This window comes from Notamacropus eugenii, chromosome 6 (assembly GCF_028372415.1).
Source record: "Notamacropus eugenii isolate mMacEug1 chromosome 6, mMacEug1.pri_v2, whole genome shotgun sequence".
Taxonomy (NCBI): Eukaryota; Metazoa; Chordata; class Mammalia; order Diprotodontia; family Macropodidae; genus Notamacropus; species Notamacropus eugenii.
The window spans coordinates 37,063,046-37,083,171 of record NC_092877.1 but is presented as its reverse complement, the minus strand read 5'-3'; the positions used below and the strand labels follow the sequence as shown (position 1 = coordinate 37,083,171).

The 20,126-nt window shown below is 35.2% G+C and overlaps 1 protein-coding gene across 12 annotated transcripts in view; it reads right to left on the bottom strand.

Moving 5' to 3' along the window:
- The window catches only part of STK33 (serine/threonine kinase 33), a 283,094-nt gene that overhangs the window by 111,165 nt on the left and 151,803 nt on the right, over nucleotides 1-20,126 (bottom strand). For 11 of the 12 annotated variants that reach the window (XM_072619509.1, XM_072619512.1, XM_072619507.1 and 8 more), the window contains one exon: nucleotides 1,035-1,591. In XM_072619509.1, the coding sequence (XP_072475610.1) occupies nucleotides 1,035-1,418 (384 nt within the window). In that variant the 5' untranslated portion in view covers nucleotides 1,419-1,591. Of the gene's footprint in view, nucleotides 1-1,034; nucleotides 1,592-2,266; nucleotides 2,442-20,126 lie in introns of those variants that run through there. The other variant, XM_072619517.1, reaches the window with a different exon arrangement.

Below are 20,126 nucleotides of genomic sequence, written 5' to 3'. Positions count from 1 at the left end.
CCAGCAAGCACTCAATGGATTGTTTTGTTGCTGTTGCAAATGCCAACTGTTGGCACATCTCTGTTGATACTTGGCCTATATTACAATATATTAGCATTTTCTGTACTGAGCCCAAGTGTAAACAGGAATGAGTCCAAACTTGCCCAGTGGGGTGTCAAAAGGTTGGCTGTCACTGGTGAAAAGCAATCTTGTTCAGAGACTACATGTGACACATCTAGACAACCAGAATTATTCTTAAGTAATAAAAATACCTTCAACCTATATCTGAACTTTAATCAGCATCAGCTGTTGAAGGTGCTTTGAAATTCAGATTTAATTTAAGCTAAAATCTAAGTTTCTTTCTCACAAGTGAGGAAATCTAGATTGACAGTACTTGCATAAGCAACTGGGGTAAGCATGGGTGTGCACACTGGGGCCATTTACTAGAGCTGAACTCCAGAAACTCAATCTGCTGGGTTAAAGAGGGAAGAGAATTTAGGTGGAGTCTGTAGTTCCAAACAGGTCAAACTAGCCACTCTTTGGAGATATTTTAGGAGAGTGTGGGGACACTACCCCTCTTTGTTCTGTGTAACCGTGGCTCTTCACAGTCTAAGACAGTCAGCAGACTGTGTTCTCTCCATATCTCTATGTGGGTCAACATTTGGGTCCCCTGCTGCTTTAGAATATGAAAAACTACATCAAAATGGGAACCTGAGTATTCATGACACATCACAGATACAACTTATCACTACATAAAAGTACTTAAGTGATTAGGTTCCTTCCCTATCCCTAGAAAAGGGGGACTGGGTATTGGGTATGGGGATGTGATACCTTAACTATAACTTGCTTCAACAGGGTAGGGATTACATCTTACTCATTTTTGTATCTTACCCAATGACGAGAAGAGTGCTCTTCATATAGTAAGTATTTAATAAATGTTTGTAGAATTGAATTGAGCACACCTGGTCATTTAGGGTCATGGGCAATGGTTGATTTGAATAATACTTAGAAATAAACATAAAAAATTAATATGCCACTGACCATAATCTGCTCACCTCTCCAGTGCTAGAGAATTGTTCCTTTGGGTGGAAAGATGCTTGTGAAATCAATGATGGGGATAAGCTTGGGGATGACCACTGGGATGGGAGTATGGAGAGAGATGGAGATAGGATTGGCGACTCTTCCAAAGTATGTTCAAAGTTGACAGATTCTTTTAAGTTGCTGTTTTCAGTGCTTGAGTTTTTATTTCTGTTGGTGTTTGTTGTAAGTGGAAACTCTACACTGTTGATGATTGACGTTTGGGATGTTTCCACCACAGAAATGATAGAACTAGAGCCATCCTTTCTTTTGCAGCGACACATGTTAATTCTGTCTGTTTGGGAATTACCAGAACATTCCGGGCATTTTAGGTTTTTTCTGCCAAAGCTACAATCAGCCATTTTTTTAGTTTTTCAGCCACATGCAGAGAAGATGAGGAGACAGTGTTCTGAATGTTTGAAGGAGTAACAAATGGCAGGAAAGGCAAGAAGTGAGCTCCTTCAAATAAACTATCTTTTGATTGGCTTAATCTTGCAAGTTAATGAAACACTAAACAGCCATTGGCACACCAGGTCTGCAGAAACAAAAGAAATGAAAGTTGTTAGCTTCTATCTGATTAGAAACCAGACTCTGGACTAAGTCACTACTAGGGGTACTAGTTAAGAGTCTGAACACCTAGCTACCCATGGTCTAGCTGAGTGATCTCAGGCCAGTCCATTAGCCATCCTGGGCTTCAGTCTCCTCATTGTAAACTAAAGGGATTAAGTTAGATTATCTTTAAAGTCTCTTCTAGTTCTACAAGTTTTTGATTATATAACAATATTCCTGAGTGTAAAAGGTTAGGGCTTAGAACAAAACCACTGAATGTAATTTCTAAAAATTGGCCCCTTTATAGAAATATATCCTCATTGAATGGATCATTATCTCCAATAATTGCACAGGGCTGTCTGAACAGTGAATGGACATTTGCTTTGCACTCCCATCAGAAGAGTTACCCTCTGTCTGACCATGATTGTGAAAATGCCAAATAGTATAATTGAAAAAACATATGACACATAAGTATGTGCTTTGGTATACTTATTAAAGCAACAGCTTTATTCATTCACCTCTACTTACAGCAGAGCTGCAACATTTTCAAGGGAATTATCTTATCCTAAAAGTCTATATGATGATAGTGTAAATAAACTTTCATCCTCATATTCCCTATAAGAAAAGTAGAGATTGTTGAGTCCTCTCTTTTTCCACTTACTTTGGGAGGATGCCGCCTATGGTTACAAAGGAGGTTTATCTCGGAGAGGAAAGGGCAGTGGACTTCGAGTCAGAAGATCAAGATGTGAATCCCAGCTTTACCACTTTTCAGCCTTGTGACCTTGGGCAGGCTGCTATTCAAATTTTCATAGACTCTCAGAATTGGAAGAGATCACCTAGTCAAACAGGCACCTGAGTAAGGAATCCCTCCACAATACTCCACCCTCTGCTTTAAAAACTTGAGTGATAAGGAGACATATCTCCCAAGAAAGTTAATTTGGAAAACTTTAATTTTTGAAACCTGGCTCCCTATAATTTCTACCAATTAGTACCAGTTCTCCTTTCTGTGGTCAAGCAAAAAAGGAGTAGCCCCTCTTTCATATGTTAGCTCTTTTGATATTTGAAATAAATTGTCACATCCATTTTTCTGCTATATCAATCTCTTCTTACCTAGGGCATGCCAGGACCTCTAAACAACCTTCATAGAGAATAAGATTTTGAGCTCAGAGACCTGAGAGATCATTTAATCCAACCTTCTCCTTATGCAGGTGAGGAAACTGATATCTCAGGAAGTTAAGTGACTTGCCAAGGTCACACAGTTAATGGTAAAAGTACATGCTTAAAATCTAGGTCCCTCTGACTCCAAACCTAGTTCCCTTTTCAGTATACCACACATGGAACTGAGAGGCACTGTGATGTAGCTGAAAGAGTACTTGACTTGAAATTAAAAGAACTGAATTTGAATTTGAGTTCAGACAGTTGGTCATGTGATTTAACTTCCTTGAGCTTCAGCATCCATATGGAAAATGGAGCTAATGCTTCTATTACCTGCCTCATAGAGTTTGTCTTGAGGAATGTACTTCCTGAATCAAAAACTACTACAGAAAAGGAAGTAGTTGCTATCACCATCATCATCATCCCTGTTATCTCATTCTCATCTTTTTGATCAATTCAGCTTAGAAACAAAGTGAGGACAAATCACTATCCTACTATTATTCTATTATATTTAATGCTCTATAAACTATTGCACAAGTACATAAAATGACTGCTTTTCATAACTGAATAGGAGTTCACCTTCTGTAGATTCCTTGAAATCCTCTTTGAGGCAGCTCAGACAGAATGACAGGATGGCATGTTATTGGTTTTCATCCCACATCATTTAATTTCTTCTACATAAGGTCTATATTTTGAAAGATTTACTTTCCATTTATTCTGAAGATTTAGTATTTGGTAATGGTGACATCTGTGAAAGATGTTGTACTTCACTCTTTATGGATCAACGTTACGTCCAGTAGTTGTGGGTAACAGCTATATCACCATCATCAAGTATTTTTATAGTGCTACAGGATATGCAAAGCACTTTGCAAATAGTATCTAATTTGATCCTCACAACATACCCGGGAGGAAGGTATTATTATTATCCCTGTTTTTACAGATGAGGAAACTGAATCAAATAGAGATTAAGTGACTTGCAGACACTAGTCAGTGTCTGAGGTAGGATCTGAACTCAAGTTTTCTTGACTCCCAGTCCAGTGTTCTATCCACTGTGCCACCTAATTGCTACACCATCATCATCACCACCATCATCATCACCACCACCACCACCATCACCATCCTTTACAGGAGTGGAAGAAGAAAGGAAATCCTTTTGGACTTTTCTATATTATCTGTCAGTCAAAAAGTATTTAGGCTTAAGTACTTCCATGGGCCATGAACTAAGGAGAGAAAAACAAAGACTGGAACAGTCTCTACTGGCAAGGAGCTTACATTGTCAGGGGAGACAACATGTACCTATACAAATACATACAGAATAAATGAGAGGTGTTTAAGAAAGGCCAGGCAGTAGCTGTTAAGGAAAAAAGGAAAAGACTTCATGGAGAAGGTAGTGCTCAAGCTTCACTCTGAAAGAAAGCAGGGATTCTAAAAGATGGATTCTGAGATGAAGGATTCCATTATTGACATGGAAGACAGCCAGTTCAAAGGAACTAAGACAGAATTTGGAGAGCTGTGTGTGAAGATCAGAGATTACATCAAAAAGTGCAGGGGAAAAGTAAAGAACAATGACCCTAAAAAGATAGGTTGGGGGCAAATTTGTGTAGGACTTTAAAAGCTAAAGTACAAGTACAAGTACATAAAATGTACTTGTACATTTAAAAGCTAAACAGTTTGTATTTGATCTAAGAGGCAGAGGAAGCTGCTGGAGTTGATTAAGAGGGGAGCAATGTGGTCAGATCTACACTTTACAAAAATTGCTTTGTTTTCTTATCTTAAAAATTAATTTGTTATTTTTAAAGTAAAAAGCATTTTAATTAATCTTCCCTCCCACTATCCCAATTGAATAATTAACAAAAACAAAGCCCCCAAAACATAAACCGCATAATTCAAAAAAACATATTGCCACAGTAGTAATGTCCAAGAATGTATGTCATTTTCTATATTTTAGCTTCATCGCCTCTCTGTCAGGGGATACCATGTTTCAATTTCATTCTTTTAAACTCATCACCTATCATTGCATTGTTCACCATTTTAAAGTATTTCAAAGTTGTTGGAGGTTTTATCAGTAATGAATTTGTATAAATTCTTCTATTTCTACTTGCTTTACTCTGCATTAATTTACAGAAGTCTTTCTAGTTTCCTCTGAAAATTTTCTGTCATATTTATATACCACAGTTTCTCGTATATAGAAAGACAGCCCTTAGTTTCTAATTTTGGCAGCCACAAAAAGGGCTGCTATCAGTATTTTTGTATATAGAGAGTCTTTTCCTCTTTCTTTGAATTTTTTTGGAGACATAGGCCATAGTAGGGGCAGAACTGGGTCAAAGAATGCACAGAGTTTGGTAATTTTTTTGGTATAGTTCCAAGCTATTTTTCAAAATGCCAGAGGCAATTCAAAACTCCATCAATAATTAGAAAAATCAACAAACATTCATTGGGATTTGCTAAATGCCAGGCACTATGTTCCCACAGCTCTTTCAACATTTTCCTCTTTTGTAATTTTTGTCGGTCTGGAACCTTAAAGTTGCTTTAATTTTCATTTCCCTAAAAGTGCTTCAGAGCATTTTTTCTTATGATGACTTTGGATTTCTTACTTTGTAAACTGCTTGTTCATATCTTTTTACCATTATTTACTGAGGAATGGCTTTTAATATTACACATTTGAATAAGTACTTCATATATCATGTTTTTAAGACCGTTATCAAAGAAACATTTTGGAAAGATTTTCTTCCTACTAACCTGTTTCTCTTCTAATTTTTACTACATTAGATATTTTTGTACAAAAAACTATTGAATTTTATGCAATAAAAATTTTGCATTTTATCTTGTGTAATCCTCTCTATTATTTATTTAATAATGAATTCTCCTCTTATCCATAAGTCTGAAAAGTATTTTTTTCTTGCTCTTCTAATTTGTTTATGATGTGATCTTTTATATTTGAGTCTTCTATCCATTTGGTACTTATCTTTGTGTGGTGTATGTGTTAATCTAAACCTAATTTCTGTCTGACTACAATACAGTTCTCCTAGCAGTTTTTGTTGAATCAGTGAGTGTTTTATTGAATGGTGAGTAATTGGGGTCTTCAGGTTTATCAAACACTATGCTACTATGTTTTCTCCTGTAAATTATATTCCTAATTTATTACTCTGATTGATCTCTTATTTTTCAAAACTGGCACCAAATTGTTTTAACTGATTACTGTCTTGTAGTATAGTTTAAAGGCTAGAAGTTATAGAACCCTTTCCTTCCCAGTTTTTCATTACTACTCTCAAGATTCTTGATCTTTCATTCCTCCATATGAGTTCCATTGTTATTTTTTCTAGATCTATAAAATATATTTTTAAGAGTTTGGCACATAGCACTGAATGAGTAGATTGATTTAGGCAAAATGTTCATTTTTATTATATTGGATTATCCTACCTGTGAGCAATTATTCAGATTTCTCAAATGATTTAAGCCTTACTTTCTACAAAGAGTATTTTATAGCTAAATTCATGTCGTTACTGGATAATTTTTGAGAGATGCACAACCAATATTTTCTGCTATTATTTTGAACGCAATTTCTCATTTTTTTGACTAGATATAGGAACAATGATGATTTATGTAGATTTATCTTATATCCTGCTTCTTTGCTGAATTTATTATTTCAATTCATTTTTGTTGCTTCTTTAATAATCTCTAAATATACCACTATATCATCTGCAGAAAGCGATAGTGTTTTGCCATTACCTATGCTTATTCCTTCAATTTCTTTTTCCTTCCTATAGTTATCATTTCTATTACCACGTTAAATAATAGTAGTGATAATGGGCATCCTTGCTTTACCCTTGATCTTATTGGAAAGTCTTTTAACTGTTCTCTATTACACATGGTGTTTGAGGTATGAAGAGAAGGCACATTTATTCCTATAATTTCAAGTGATTTTAATATAATGCATGTTGGATTATATCTAAAGGCATCTTGGCATTTATAAATATAATTATATATTTTATTACATGTACTATTAACATGTTTTATTATATTTTTGTCTCCCTTATGTTGAAACCCTATATCCCTAATATTAATTCAGTCTGCTCATAGTGTATTCTATTTCGAATATGTTGCTATCACTTACTTGTTAATATTTTGTTTAAATTTTTAAATCAATATTCTTTAGGGATAGTTGTCTGTAGATTTCTTTCTCTGCTTTATCATTCTCCGTTTTAGGCATCAAGATCATATTTATACCATAGAAATATATGAGAAAACTGTCATTTTCTTATTATTACAAAAATGTATGTGGTATTGCAGTTCATTGTCCTTTTAATTAGACAGACATTACTTGATCTTAAAAGTTGTTTTTCAGTACTTTGAGAGTTATTTATAACTTGTTCATTTTTTCTTCTTTTGTTGATGTAGGATTTTTGTATTTTCGTACGTATTCATCTATTTCCCCTAAGCTATCAATTTTTAATGTATAAATTATAATGTATAATGCAAAATAGTTTCTGATAATTTCTCTTGTTTTCTTATTAATAGTTGTAAGTTTTTCTCTTTCATATTTTGTATAAGAACTTGGTTTATATCAAATAAAAGAAAAACGCACCAAGTAAATAAGCTAATAAGTTATAAAAGGACTCCTAAGCAAAAAAATAATACCATGAACAGATTTATAAGTTTTATAAGTTAATTATATCACATAGTTAAAGAACAATTGATTCCAATGTCAAATTATTTGTAAAAAAATAAATAAAGAAAGAAGGCATCTTAGTGAATTTTTTATTAGACAAATACGACCTTGAAACCTATATCAGGAAGAGATAAAACAAAGAAAGGAACTATAGATCAATAACCATAACGAATATCAATGTTGAACTACTGACCCAATGTTAGCAAAAAAGATACAATGACGTTAAAAAGATCATGCGATATGACCATGTTGAATTTACACTATGCATGTAAGTTTGATTCAATATTAGCAAAGATACAAAATAATAACATTAATAACAAAATAAAATCATATTCAATAGTTGCTTTTAAAAAGCTTTTGACAAAAACCAACAAACATTTATGTTAGAAACATCACAAAGCTTAAAAGTAAATGGATCTTCATTTAATATGGTAAATAATATCTGTACCAAAAACAGGAACTGATGTCATCTGCAATTGAAAAATACTATTGGTTCTTGGCAATTAAATTAGGGGTAAATCAAGGTTGTCCATTGTCACCATTATTATTTATATAGTTCTAAAAATTCTTTCAATAGTAACAAGACAATAAAAAGAAATTGAAAAAATAGCATAAGCAAGTAAAAACAAAATTATCACTTTTATTTATTATATGGTGATTTACTTAAGAGATATATAGAGATTCACCTTTATAAAAACTGACTGTGCACTTCTAGGACATAAAAGTCTCATAAACAAATGCAGAAGGGTAGAAATATTAGGCATATCATTTACCAAACAAAATGAAAAAAATTATAATACATAACAAATTATTGTGATAATAACTGGACCTGTGATTCTGTTAACGTAGGGAACTCCAAGATGAAGAAAGCTTTTCTACCTATGCAGATCAGTACCTTATTTGCAATTTATAGTCTTACAGGGCTATCTGTAGTGTAGAAAGATTATGTGACTTTTCCAGGACCATATAGGCAGTATATGTTTCAAAGCCAAAACCTGAATCCAAGTTTTCCTGACTGCAAAGCAAGCTCTAAATCTATGATCATGACACTTCTCAATACTTAATATGCAAAATTAATTGAACGAAGTAATAACTTCAGAAAAATACTAGCATATTTACAAAATTCATAAACATAATCAAACCTTCTATATATTGCCACAAAACACAATAGGGAGAGATAGAAAAAGAAATAGTTTTGAAAATAACTACAGAATATATAAAATATCTGTCAGTTCATCTATCAAGTCCTATATCTATGACTACAAAATGCTTTTTACAGCCTTAAATGATTGATAAAATAATAATTGCTTTTGGATGGGTTGAGCCAATAAGATAAAAATGATGATACCACTCCAAATAATTTAATAATAATAAGCCATTTAGGTAAACATTCATTTGGCATTAAAATAATGTGGCTAGCCTATCAAAGTTGCATGCTCTGCAGCAGAGTTTGAATGCTTGGCAGTTTAGCTCAAGAAAGGACCTCAATGTCTGGTACCTTATCTTGCCAGGTGATCTTCAGAATCTTCTTAAGACAATTCAAATGGAAGCAATTTAGTTTCCTGGCATGGAACTGGTAGACTGTCCAGGTTTCATAGGCACACAATAATGAGGTCAGCACAACAGCTCTGTAGATGATTAGTTTGGTAGGTAGTAGAATGCCTCTTCTGTTCCACATTTTCCTTTGGAGCCTCCTAAACATTGAGCCATCTCTGGCAATGCATGCATCAACCTCATTATCAATGTGTACATCCCTGGAAAGTATACTGTTAAGATAAGCAAACATATCCACAGCATTCAAAACTTCTCCATTTGCTGTAATCAATGGTTCTACATATGGTTGGTGTGGTGTTGGCTGATGGGGCAGCTGTGTTTTCTTGGTTAGGCCAAAATTAGCACAAGCCGTAGAGAATCAACCCATGCTTTGCTGCATCTTAGCTTTCAGAGGCTGTGTTGAATGCACAATCATCTGCAAACAAACAAAAAAAATATGCACCAACACTCCTTCATTTTAGTCTTAGCTTGTAACCTTTTCAAGTTGAAAGATTTACCATCAGTATAGTAGCTGACCTTGATGTCCTGTTTGTTCTCATTAAAGGTATTTGACAACATGGCTGAAAATATTATACTAAAAAGCATGGGAGCAAGCACACAGCCTCGTTTCACTCCATTGGTGACTGGGAAAGGACAAGAGCACCATCCATTGTCCAGAACCTGGGAAAGCATGCCATCATGAAATTGTTGTACAACGCTGATGAACTTCTCCAGGCACTGACATTTTGACATAATTTTCCATAAGCCCATACAACTGACAGTATCAAAGGCCTTGGTTAGGTCAATGAATGTGGGATACAGACCTCTGTTCTGCTCCTGGCATTTCTCCTGAAATTGGCAGGCAGTAAACATCACATTGGTCATTCCTTGGCCCTATCTGAATCCACACTGACTCTCAGCTAGATGACCATCTTCCAAATGAAATACCGGCATATTAAAAAGGAATATGGCAAGAATCTTGTCAGCAATGACTAAGACAAGAATCCCGTGTTATTGTCACAGAACAATCTATTTCCTTTACCTCTATAGAGATGGAAAATGGAGGCATCCTTGAACTGCTGGAAGACAACCTCCTCTTGTTATATAACCTAGAAAATTTTAATAATTTTTGAATGAGCAATGAAACCCCCACCTTGTAAATCGTAGCTGAAATAGAAATCGGATCAGGCACTTTGCCACACAAGAGGAGCTGAATGGCATTGAAAATCTCTTCTTCAGTTGCCAGTTTGACTAGAGAGGGATTCACTTCAACCTGAGGTAAATGGTCAATGGCTTCAGCATTTATTGATGATGGTCTATTAAGAACACTATGGAAGTGTTCAGCCCATCTCTCCAGGATCATGTCCATATCACTATGTGGCTCCATCAGCGCTGAGTAGTTGAGATGCACCATATATCTTTGGCCTTTAAATAGCCTTCAGGGCATCATAAAAGTGCTTTGGATTACTATCAGCATAAAACTGTATTTCATCTACCTTCTTACTGAGTCAAGAATCCTGAGTTTCTCTAAGCTTTATTTGCACTTTATTTTTGATGTAGTTAAAGGCTGCCTTTTTAGAGACAGATAAAGTATCCTGCTGGTATACCCTGTGGAGTTCTCATTTTTCATTTAGTAGCTTCTGAATTTCCCCATCATTTTCATTAAACCAGTCTTGATTTTTGCAAGTGTTCTGATTAAGATGAGTAAATGTAGCACTGTACACCACATCTCTGAAAGCTGCTTACTCCTTTTGTGCTCCACTGCTGACCATTGGGCCAATTAGATATTCAAATTCCAGAAGAAATAAAATGTAGTAGCTTAGTGTATAATAAACCCAAGGAGAATAACTACAGGGATAGGGATTCACCCATGGCTACATAATAATTAATGGGGAAAATGGAAATCAGAGTAGTAGGAATTAAGTTCAGACCAATACCTAACATGATACAACACAGTAAGCACAGAATGGATATGACAACCAGAAAAAAAACAAGTTAGATCACAAACAGATTAGGGAAGGAGGTGGGATATCTTTCACAAATATTGTTTGACCAAACAAGACATAGAGATGATCACAGAAGATAAAACAGACAACTTTGATTACATAAAATTTTGAAAAGTTTTTACCTAAGCAAAATCAATGCAGTAAAAATTTAAAGGGAGAGCACTCAAATTTCTTTGTAGGACATTTCTCAGATTCAAAACTGATATCCTATAAAATTGATACACAGATAAAGACAAAGTTATGAATATAAAATATCTCAATCTATATTCTCAAAATACAAAATGCAAGTTAATGACAACCACATAAAATGCTCCAAATAACTCATAATAAGAGAAATGTAGATTATTACTATGATCTACCTCATACTGACCAAACTGACCAAGATGAAAAAGAAAGAAAATGGCTAATGTTGGAGGGAATGTGAGAAAATAGACACACTCCTTCACTATTGGTGGATCCAACAGTGTACTGGTCCAGTCATTTTGAAAAAAATAATTTGGAACTGTGCTCAAAAAACTATAAAACTATGAATACTTTTTAACCCAATGATTTCACTTATAGACTTTGGGTCTATATGCCAAAAACAAAAAAGGTCAAAGAAAGAGGAAAATGGTTCATATGAACAAAATTTTTTATAGCAGCACTTTTGTTGGAGCAAAGAATTGGAAACTCTGCAGTGCCCATCAATTGGGGAATGGCAAAATAAATTATGATATATGAATGTAATGGAATAGAAATGACAAATGAAATGGATTCAGAGAAATCCAGGAAGACTTGTATAAATTGACTAATACAGAATGAAGTATGTAGAATCAGAAGAATGATTCACACAATGAGTACAACATTGTAAAGAAAAATAGTTTTGAAGGATATAAAAACTCCAATCAATGCAATGACCGGTCACTACTCCTGAAAACTGATGAGGAAGAATGTTTCTCATCTCCTCTTAGAGAAGTGACAAAATGTAAGTGCAAAATGAGCCATATTTTCAGACAGGGCCAATGCATAAATTTGATTTGACTGATTATACTTATTTGTTATAAAAGAAAGATTTATTTTGGGGAAGGAAACTTGTGGAAATGGAGAGTTCTAGAGATACAAAAAAGAAAGAAAAATACCAATGAAACATAAAAATATTCAGAAGAAATTATGAGAAAGTTTAGAAAGGGATGCTGGTAAGCAGGACAGTGCATTTAGGGTTAGCCTCAATATATACTTTCAAAATCTATATGTCATAAAACTCACATGCAATTCTCATATGCAATTCTATTTTCTGTTCTTTACATACAGAAATGTTCATGTTTGCTTGTATTTTCCTGTTGCTACAAAAAGAAAGAAAACTTGGGAGAGGGGGAGGCAAGGAAATAACCAATGACCTTCCAATCATAAAATGACTTTTTCTTCATGCTCATCTTTCTTGACTTCTCTGCTAAATGTCCCTACCAACCCATGACACTCTCTTGGTTTCCTATTACCTACCTCTTAGCTGTTCCTTCTAAATATCTTCTCCAGTGGTTCTTTTTCCTCCTTTTTATGATGTTCCCTGGAATTCTGTTCTCATTCCTCTTCTTTCTCTACACCTTCTCCCTTGATGATTGCATCCAACACTCAGAGAATTTTAATCTCACCTCAATGCAAATTACTCCCAAGTCTCTTTCTTCAGTACCAGCTTTTCTTTCAAATTCCATTATGTCTAGACATCTTTACTTGAATGTCCTGCTGGCACATCAAACTCAGTATATCCAAATTTGAACTCCTCTTACCTACAAAGCCACTCCTCTTCCTGACTCTTCTATTTCAATTGCCATCATTGTAATTACCCACAATGCTATCTTTAACATATCCCTTTCTCTTGACCCTTGCTTTCTGTAAAACACATCTTGTTGTTTCTTCTGGAATATTTCAAAGACTCCTCTTCTCTCTGTTCTCATTACTCTAGCTTAAGCTAGTTATCACTGACACACAGCTTTAAAAAACATCATATAATTAGTGTTGTTGCCTCTTCCAATTCATCTCTCCTCTATACTACATGCCATTAGACTTACTTTCCTAAAGTGCAATTCTGATCATGTCACTTCCCTCATTAAAAAAACCTTCGAAGGCTTTCTATTACTCCTGAAAGAAATCTGAACACGTTAGCCTGGAATGAAGGCTCTCCATGACATTACCTATCTTCCCAGCATTATGTCAAATGCCCTAATAGGTGGTAAGAACTCTAAGGTCAGAATTTTTATCTGATTTTTATTTGTATCTCCCATGATGACTAAAATAGAACCTTGCACATAGTAGGTGCTCAACAATACCATTTCAATCAACAATTGTTACAGGATTTGATGGAATCAAAGCTAGAAGAGTACTGACATTCAACATATATGTCATGTATAAGTGAGTGCAAATTCAAGGGAAACAAAGGTCAATCTAGGATGTCAAAATGATCAAAATTAGAGATAAAGGAACTAAACTATTTTAGAAAGCTTGTGATTTGACTTAAAACTTTGGAAAGCTCCTGATAATCAAATGCCTAGGATGATTCAAACAGCCTCTAGCCCCTTTCTCTGACCTACCCATTCCTTGAAAAGAAGTAAGTCAAATCACATTTTTTAAAAGTCACATCTTTGAAGGTTCCCAGCAAGACCACGGCTCTGAATCCAATAACACTTGAGTTCATTCAATATTAACATCGCTCTGTGTTCATCAGTTGATAGGGTTTGTTTTTAAGCTTTTTTAGATACATCTTGAGAAAAGAGAGACTATGTAAACAGAAGAAGGCAGTATTAATATGAATGGTAGCATATAAAGAAATTGTGTTAGAGCACAGAATTATCACACTAAAGACACGAGCAGTAAAATACGAGTCCACAGAAAAAAATGGCACAAAGCACTGCAGGAATATAGCTAATTATGGTGAAAATACATCTAAGAATGATGGAACTTTGGGAAGGAGATAAAGTAGGAATTCTTCCTTACGGAGGTTAAAGGGTTATCATAAGCACAAGGGAAGCAGGAAATAGCCACAAATGAGTGGGATATGAGTAGAAGGTCAAAAGGATAGAAGAATGGCCATGGAGACATGGGAGTAAATGAGGTCAGAAATATAAAAGACAGCAGATTTATGGTGGGTTCTGAAAAGGAGAATAAGACATTTGAACTTTGTATAGAGCAAGCATGAATATTCGAGGAATTCCAACTATGAAAACCAGGGCATTCCTTGAATAAGGCAAAAGCTCTTTTTCCAACCTACTAAGACTTAAAATTAATGCTCTGAGGGCCAGCATAACAGAGGAGAAAAAGGCGTAAAATAAGTTTTAATTAAACAGTCTTGAATAAATATCTAGACACGTTCTTGAAGCTTTCCAGGAAATATTCTACCCTCCCGTGACCAGATATACTAGACTAGCTAAGACAGGACTAGGTTTCACTTTCTTAGTTGATAATCCAAGTTGCTTTAAAACCTTTGTGGAAATCCCAAGCCAAGGAGTGATTTTAGGGGTATTTTGGAGGATTCTTGAACCTCACTCTTTCAAAAATACAGGTTAACCAGTAATATAAAGTTAGATTCTACAGAGATAAAAAGGAAACACCCGATGTGATTCATTTCCCAAACTGTGTTTTCTTTCATCCCTGGTGTTCTACATTATATAAACAAGGGTTGCCTAAGAACATTCCAGTGGAAATGTGCTACCTACAAGAGGCTTGCCCTCCTCTCAGCTCAGTGGAAATATTTTTTTTTCTATAAAGGAATTTAAGAGGGTACTATAACACCACTCTCAGTCTCATTCTCTTCCTCCTAATAAGAAGGTTGAACTTCTTAGATCTTAGCTCCCAAATCGTTATGGGAATCTCCAAAAGGAGACTATCATAACTGTAATTTTACTAGGAAAAAAAATCTCTAAAATAGGAACAGTCCCACAGAGGACCAATAAAGACTGGTAAAAAAAAGCTGGGAGAATGAAGGATGGAGTCGTTTTACACAGAAATCAAGGTTCAATTATTCTTTCCTTTTTTCTCCTCTTTCTTCTTTCCCCTCCCTCTTCCCTTCTGTATTTCTTCCTTTTTTTGTTTATTCCCTTGTCTTCTTCCTTCACGTAGTCAATCTTCGTTCCACTTCTCCTCTCAACCAGTGCCTGATCTGAAAATGGAAATTTTGCTATTTACTACTATCCCTTTGAAATTTCCAAACTAAAAAATAGAATGTAAATCAACTGTGACTTACATTTGTCTAGAACTCATTTCTGTACCTGAAACTTGAAAGACAGGCTTTATTGACTGACCCTTACACTTCACTTGCTAAATAGAGAAGTCTGCTCTCTCATTCTGAGCTCATTAGATTCATGCCTAGACATATTTTATGGTTAGTCTACTTGAATGGAGTTTGCCAAAAGGGATGGGATTCTGATTGTTTATCTACAAAAAAATCACATGAAAATGGTTTTTTTTATTCCTAAGAAACTGGCTTTATTAGAAAAAATGGAACATAATGCCCTGAAATTTTGTAGTTGATTCTTTCTTTGGCAGAAGTTTTCGGTAGTTAAAAGCTTACTATTTTGATCAGCCACGCATTTACAATTGTGAGTTTATTATTTTCTTCCTATACAAAATAGAAAGTGTCCAATAAAAACAAAATTAAGATGAGCCCTAGCTCTCTGTCAGGAGATCTGTCATTAATTCACTGTGTGACCTTGGATAAAACCTTTGCTTTCTTTGGGCCTGTTCAGTCTTCAACAGTCTCTTTCACTTTTGTGACCTTGGACAAGTGCTTTACCCTATCTGGACTTCTGAGGAGACTCAAATTCTGAGTTACTCTGTCAAAGTAAGGCTGGAGTAGCAGCCAGAAAGTCCTCTTTCTTGACCAGTAGGGAGTATAAATAACCAGTTGCCATTTTTTAGGCATTCCTTTCATCATGAAGCACCAATCCACAAGCCCAACCTACACCCTAGGTCAGGGCTCTCTGCTCCCTCTTCTCAATGCCTAGTCCTGCTTGACCCAAAAAGAACTCCATAAAATTCCACCTGGCTTTGCCAGTTTCAGACGTAATTCCACCTAGGATCCCAGCAGACCTGCCCTGTATTTATCCTCCCTGACTATTCCTGTACTGTGTACTTCCCCTCAATAAAACCTGCTTGCTTCATTTTTTTCTCTGCCTACTTCCCTCTTATGCTGTTTTGTCTTATAGTGCTTATGCCCTAGTCTCACACCAATTTTCTTCTAGCAATTGACCAGAGATGGGAATAAAGGTCATGGAAACCTCAGCAACATCTCAGGCCACATCTAAGGAAATATATAACACAGAGCAGAAATACTGTGCCTGCTAGTAGGTTCCCACCCCTTTTCCCCAACACCTAGGCTTTGACTAGGGACTTATCCCAAGCATGTGTCCCTCGTGGGGATACTGTGGTCTTTTCTTATATTGTACCTTGAAATCCTGACCCTCACTTACAGTGTATTATATCAGGACCTCAGTTCAATCTGTAAAATGAAATAGATTATCTAAGAGACTATGACCTATGGTATAAATGATGTTCAAGGTCCCTTGCAACACCAATGTTTAGGACATTTTTCTTTCCTGGAGAGGTGGGGTAGGTTCTGGTTCTGTGATTTCAATGGTAAAAGAAACTCTCTTTACCATTGCAGAAAAGCAATTGCTCTGAAAGGAAGAACATGAGAGATGCTTATGGCGCTGACAGTTAAGGAATTTTGCCAATACCCCAAGGCAGTATGTATCAGAGGTAGGGCTTGAGTCCTTGGACCCAGGTCATCCTATCTCTACTAAACGAGCTCTCCATCCACAGTGCAATAGTGCCTTTCTTTCTGACTCCATGTTCACAATTCTTGAATTTGCCCCAATTCTATACATTTTACTAATTTCATAAACTTGTCCATGTGTGTTTATTAGTCACTATGTCTTTAAGTATTAGATGGAAACCTTTAAGTTATTAGTTTGGGGATCCAAAGTTGTAAATATCATGGCTTTATCCTATTTTCACAATAAGCCTTGTATCTTAAAGACTATGTTTAAAATGAGATTTTTAAGATTAAGGAAAACTAAAATAAATCTAGCTTCACCATGAAAAGTTATATGATTTTATATTAACGATACACACCGACAAATGCCTTTCAAATGATGATACCAGTTATGACACAAGAATTCTTTAGAATACTGCACAATTCAATTCAGATTAGTTATTATTAATACCAAAATATGGAATAAATATTAGTCAATCATTTTACAAACACTTTTTATACTTTCTTTAGTAATCATTTGTTTCCCTTAAATAAAGCTTGAGAAGAAAGAGGAAGGGGATCAGATCTATTATTTCACTGATATACGAAATTCTTAAAGCAAAAGGAACTATTTGTACAAAAATATTTATAGCAGCTTTTTTTGTGGTGGCAATGAATTGGAAATTGACAGGGTGCCCATCAACTGTAGAATAGCTAAACAAGTTGTGGTATGTGATTGGAATGGAATACTATTGTGCTATAAGAAATGACAAACAGGTTGATTTCAGAAAAAACCTAGGAACACTTATATGGACTTATATCATGCAAAGTGAAGTAAGCAGAACCAAGAGATCATTGTACACAATAACAGCAGTATTGTACAATGATAAACTCTGAATTACTTAGCTATTGTTAGCCAACACAATGATCCAAGACAAATTCAAAGGACTCATCATGAAAAATGTAATCCACATCTAGAGAAAGAACTAATGGAGTCTGAATACAGATCAAAGCATAATATTTTTCTCTTTATTTTTTCGTATTTTTTCTTTTGATCTGTTTCTTCTTTCACAATATGATTAATATGGAAATGTTTTACGAAATTACACATATATAATCTTTATCAAGCTGCTTACTATCTTACAAAGGGGGGAAGGTAAAGAAGAGAGAATGAAAACTTGGAACTCAAAAATTTTTAAAATGAATGTTATAATTGTCTTTATATATAATTGGGAAAACATAAAATTATTAAGATAAAACAAACTAAAAATAAACTCCTGATGAGGGAGATGCACAACTTTAAGTGCCTTGCCCAGCATCGCACAGGCAGCATAGATTAGAGTTAGTTCTTTGTGTGTCTGTGTGTGTGTGTGCGTGTGTGCAATTTGTTTATTTATTTTTAGTTTTCAACATTAATATCCGTAAGATTTTGAGTTTTAAATTTCCCCCTTCCTCTCATTCTCTCTCCCCAAGACAATGTGCAATCTGATATAGGCTCTACTTATACATTCATATTACACATATTTTCACATTAGTCATAATGCAAAGAAAAATTAGAACTAATGAGAGGAACCACGAGAAGAAGAAACAAAATAACAAAAGTAAAGGAGATCAAATAATATGCTTCCATCTGTATTCAGACACCAAAGTTCTTTCTCTGGATGTGGAGAGTGTTTTCCATCATGAGTCTTTTGGAGTTGTCTTAGATCTTTGCGTTGCTGAGAAGAGAGGTCTATCAAAGTCAGTCATTGTACAATGTGACTATTATTGTGTACAATGTTCTCCTTGTTCTATTCATTTTGAGAGTTAGTTCTTTACAGAATATACAGTTCTTATTGACTCCGATGCCAGCTCTCAATCCACTATTCCACACTGGTTTCTTTATAAGATACATAATCTTGATAAAAGTAAAAGTAATAGACAGTTTTGAAAGCCTGATCAAATATATGAAGTGCAACAAGTCCATCTCTCATGCTTCTTTTGTCACTTTCTGCTCTCTCTAATATCTCCCAACACCCTTCTATACCAGCTTCTGGTACAGTTGTTGATACTATAGACTCCCACAGGTCCCCACTGCTCTCCCAATTAGAACTATACTCTCTGCTCCAAAACTACCCTGTTTCCTTGTTCCTCCTGATCATTCAGTCAGTCAGTTGACATGCATCTAAAAAGGACCATAAGAAACGACCCATTTTAACCTTATAGGGAACACACAAAGCCCTTCATGAGCTTACCAGCTAGTGAAGACAGTTAAGAAAATAGATTGGAATTGGGAAGATGCCAGTACTAGGAACTAGAGGAGCACAGATCCTTCACAAATATCTCTTTAAAATTCAAAAAATGTACCAGAAGGAACAATGATAAAACAAGGAGAATCAGGTATAATCTCCTCCATCCCATCTAGGGCTGTATTTCCAGAATTCTGTGGAATCATGGAGTAAAAACAAGGCAGGATAGGTGGAAGAGGAAATAAAATAGCTCAATACTATAGCAGGAGAAAGATCCAAAGCAGTATACTAGTTTTGTGTGGTTGTGTAGCAACCTTTCACCCTTAGCAGGAGAAAAGGCCAACCTAGTACAGTGACAGAGTCAGTTGACCAAGGAGCTTAATTTGTAGCAGGAAACAGGATCCGTTTACCACCCAGACAACCCAGGACTGAACCACAAAGACAAGGTCAGGCAAGTCCTGCAGAAGGTGGGGTCTAGTCTTAACCACCAAATCAATCAGACTCTACCCACATCATCCTGGATATGGGAGTAGAATTTGAACCAAGGTCAAGCCCCCAATCTGGAAACTAAGACTGGAAATATGAGTAAACAGAAGAACACAATGAACACAATGAGTAAATATTTTGTGATGAGAAAAACCAAAGGAACAAAATCAGTATCTCCATAGTGAGTACAGGTAAATCCTCAGAGATACAAGAGAACATGGAAGAAATCTACAAAGTAGAATATCTAGGGAGGAAAATAATAGAAAGAAAAATACCTTTGAAAAGATAGTAGAAAAACTTGCTCAAAATTTTAACTCCACAAAAATGAGAATGGGTGAAACAGAAAATAAGAACATCATGAGTCAAGAAGAAATATTAAAACAAAATCAAAAAAGGAAAAAAGAAGACAGTTTAAGTCATAAGTTTCCAGGCTAGGGAATAGCAATTTCAGAACTATTGAACCTGAAAATAATCTCAAAAATAGATGCCAAGGTTCAAGAAATCATAAGGGAAAACTGCTTAGATCTCTTAAAACCAGAGGTAAAAGTGAAAACAGAAAGAATACACTAGTCATCTCTCAAAAGAAATTACAAAATGAAAATTCCCAGGAACAATACAGACAAAATTCAGAGCTTCCAAGTCAAAGAGAAAGTAAAGCAAGTAGTCAAAGAGAAATCATTCAAGTACTAGCCACAGTGAGGATTACACAATCAAGATTACCT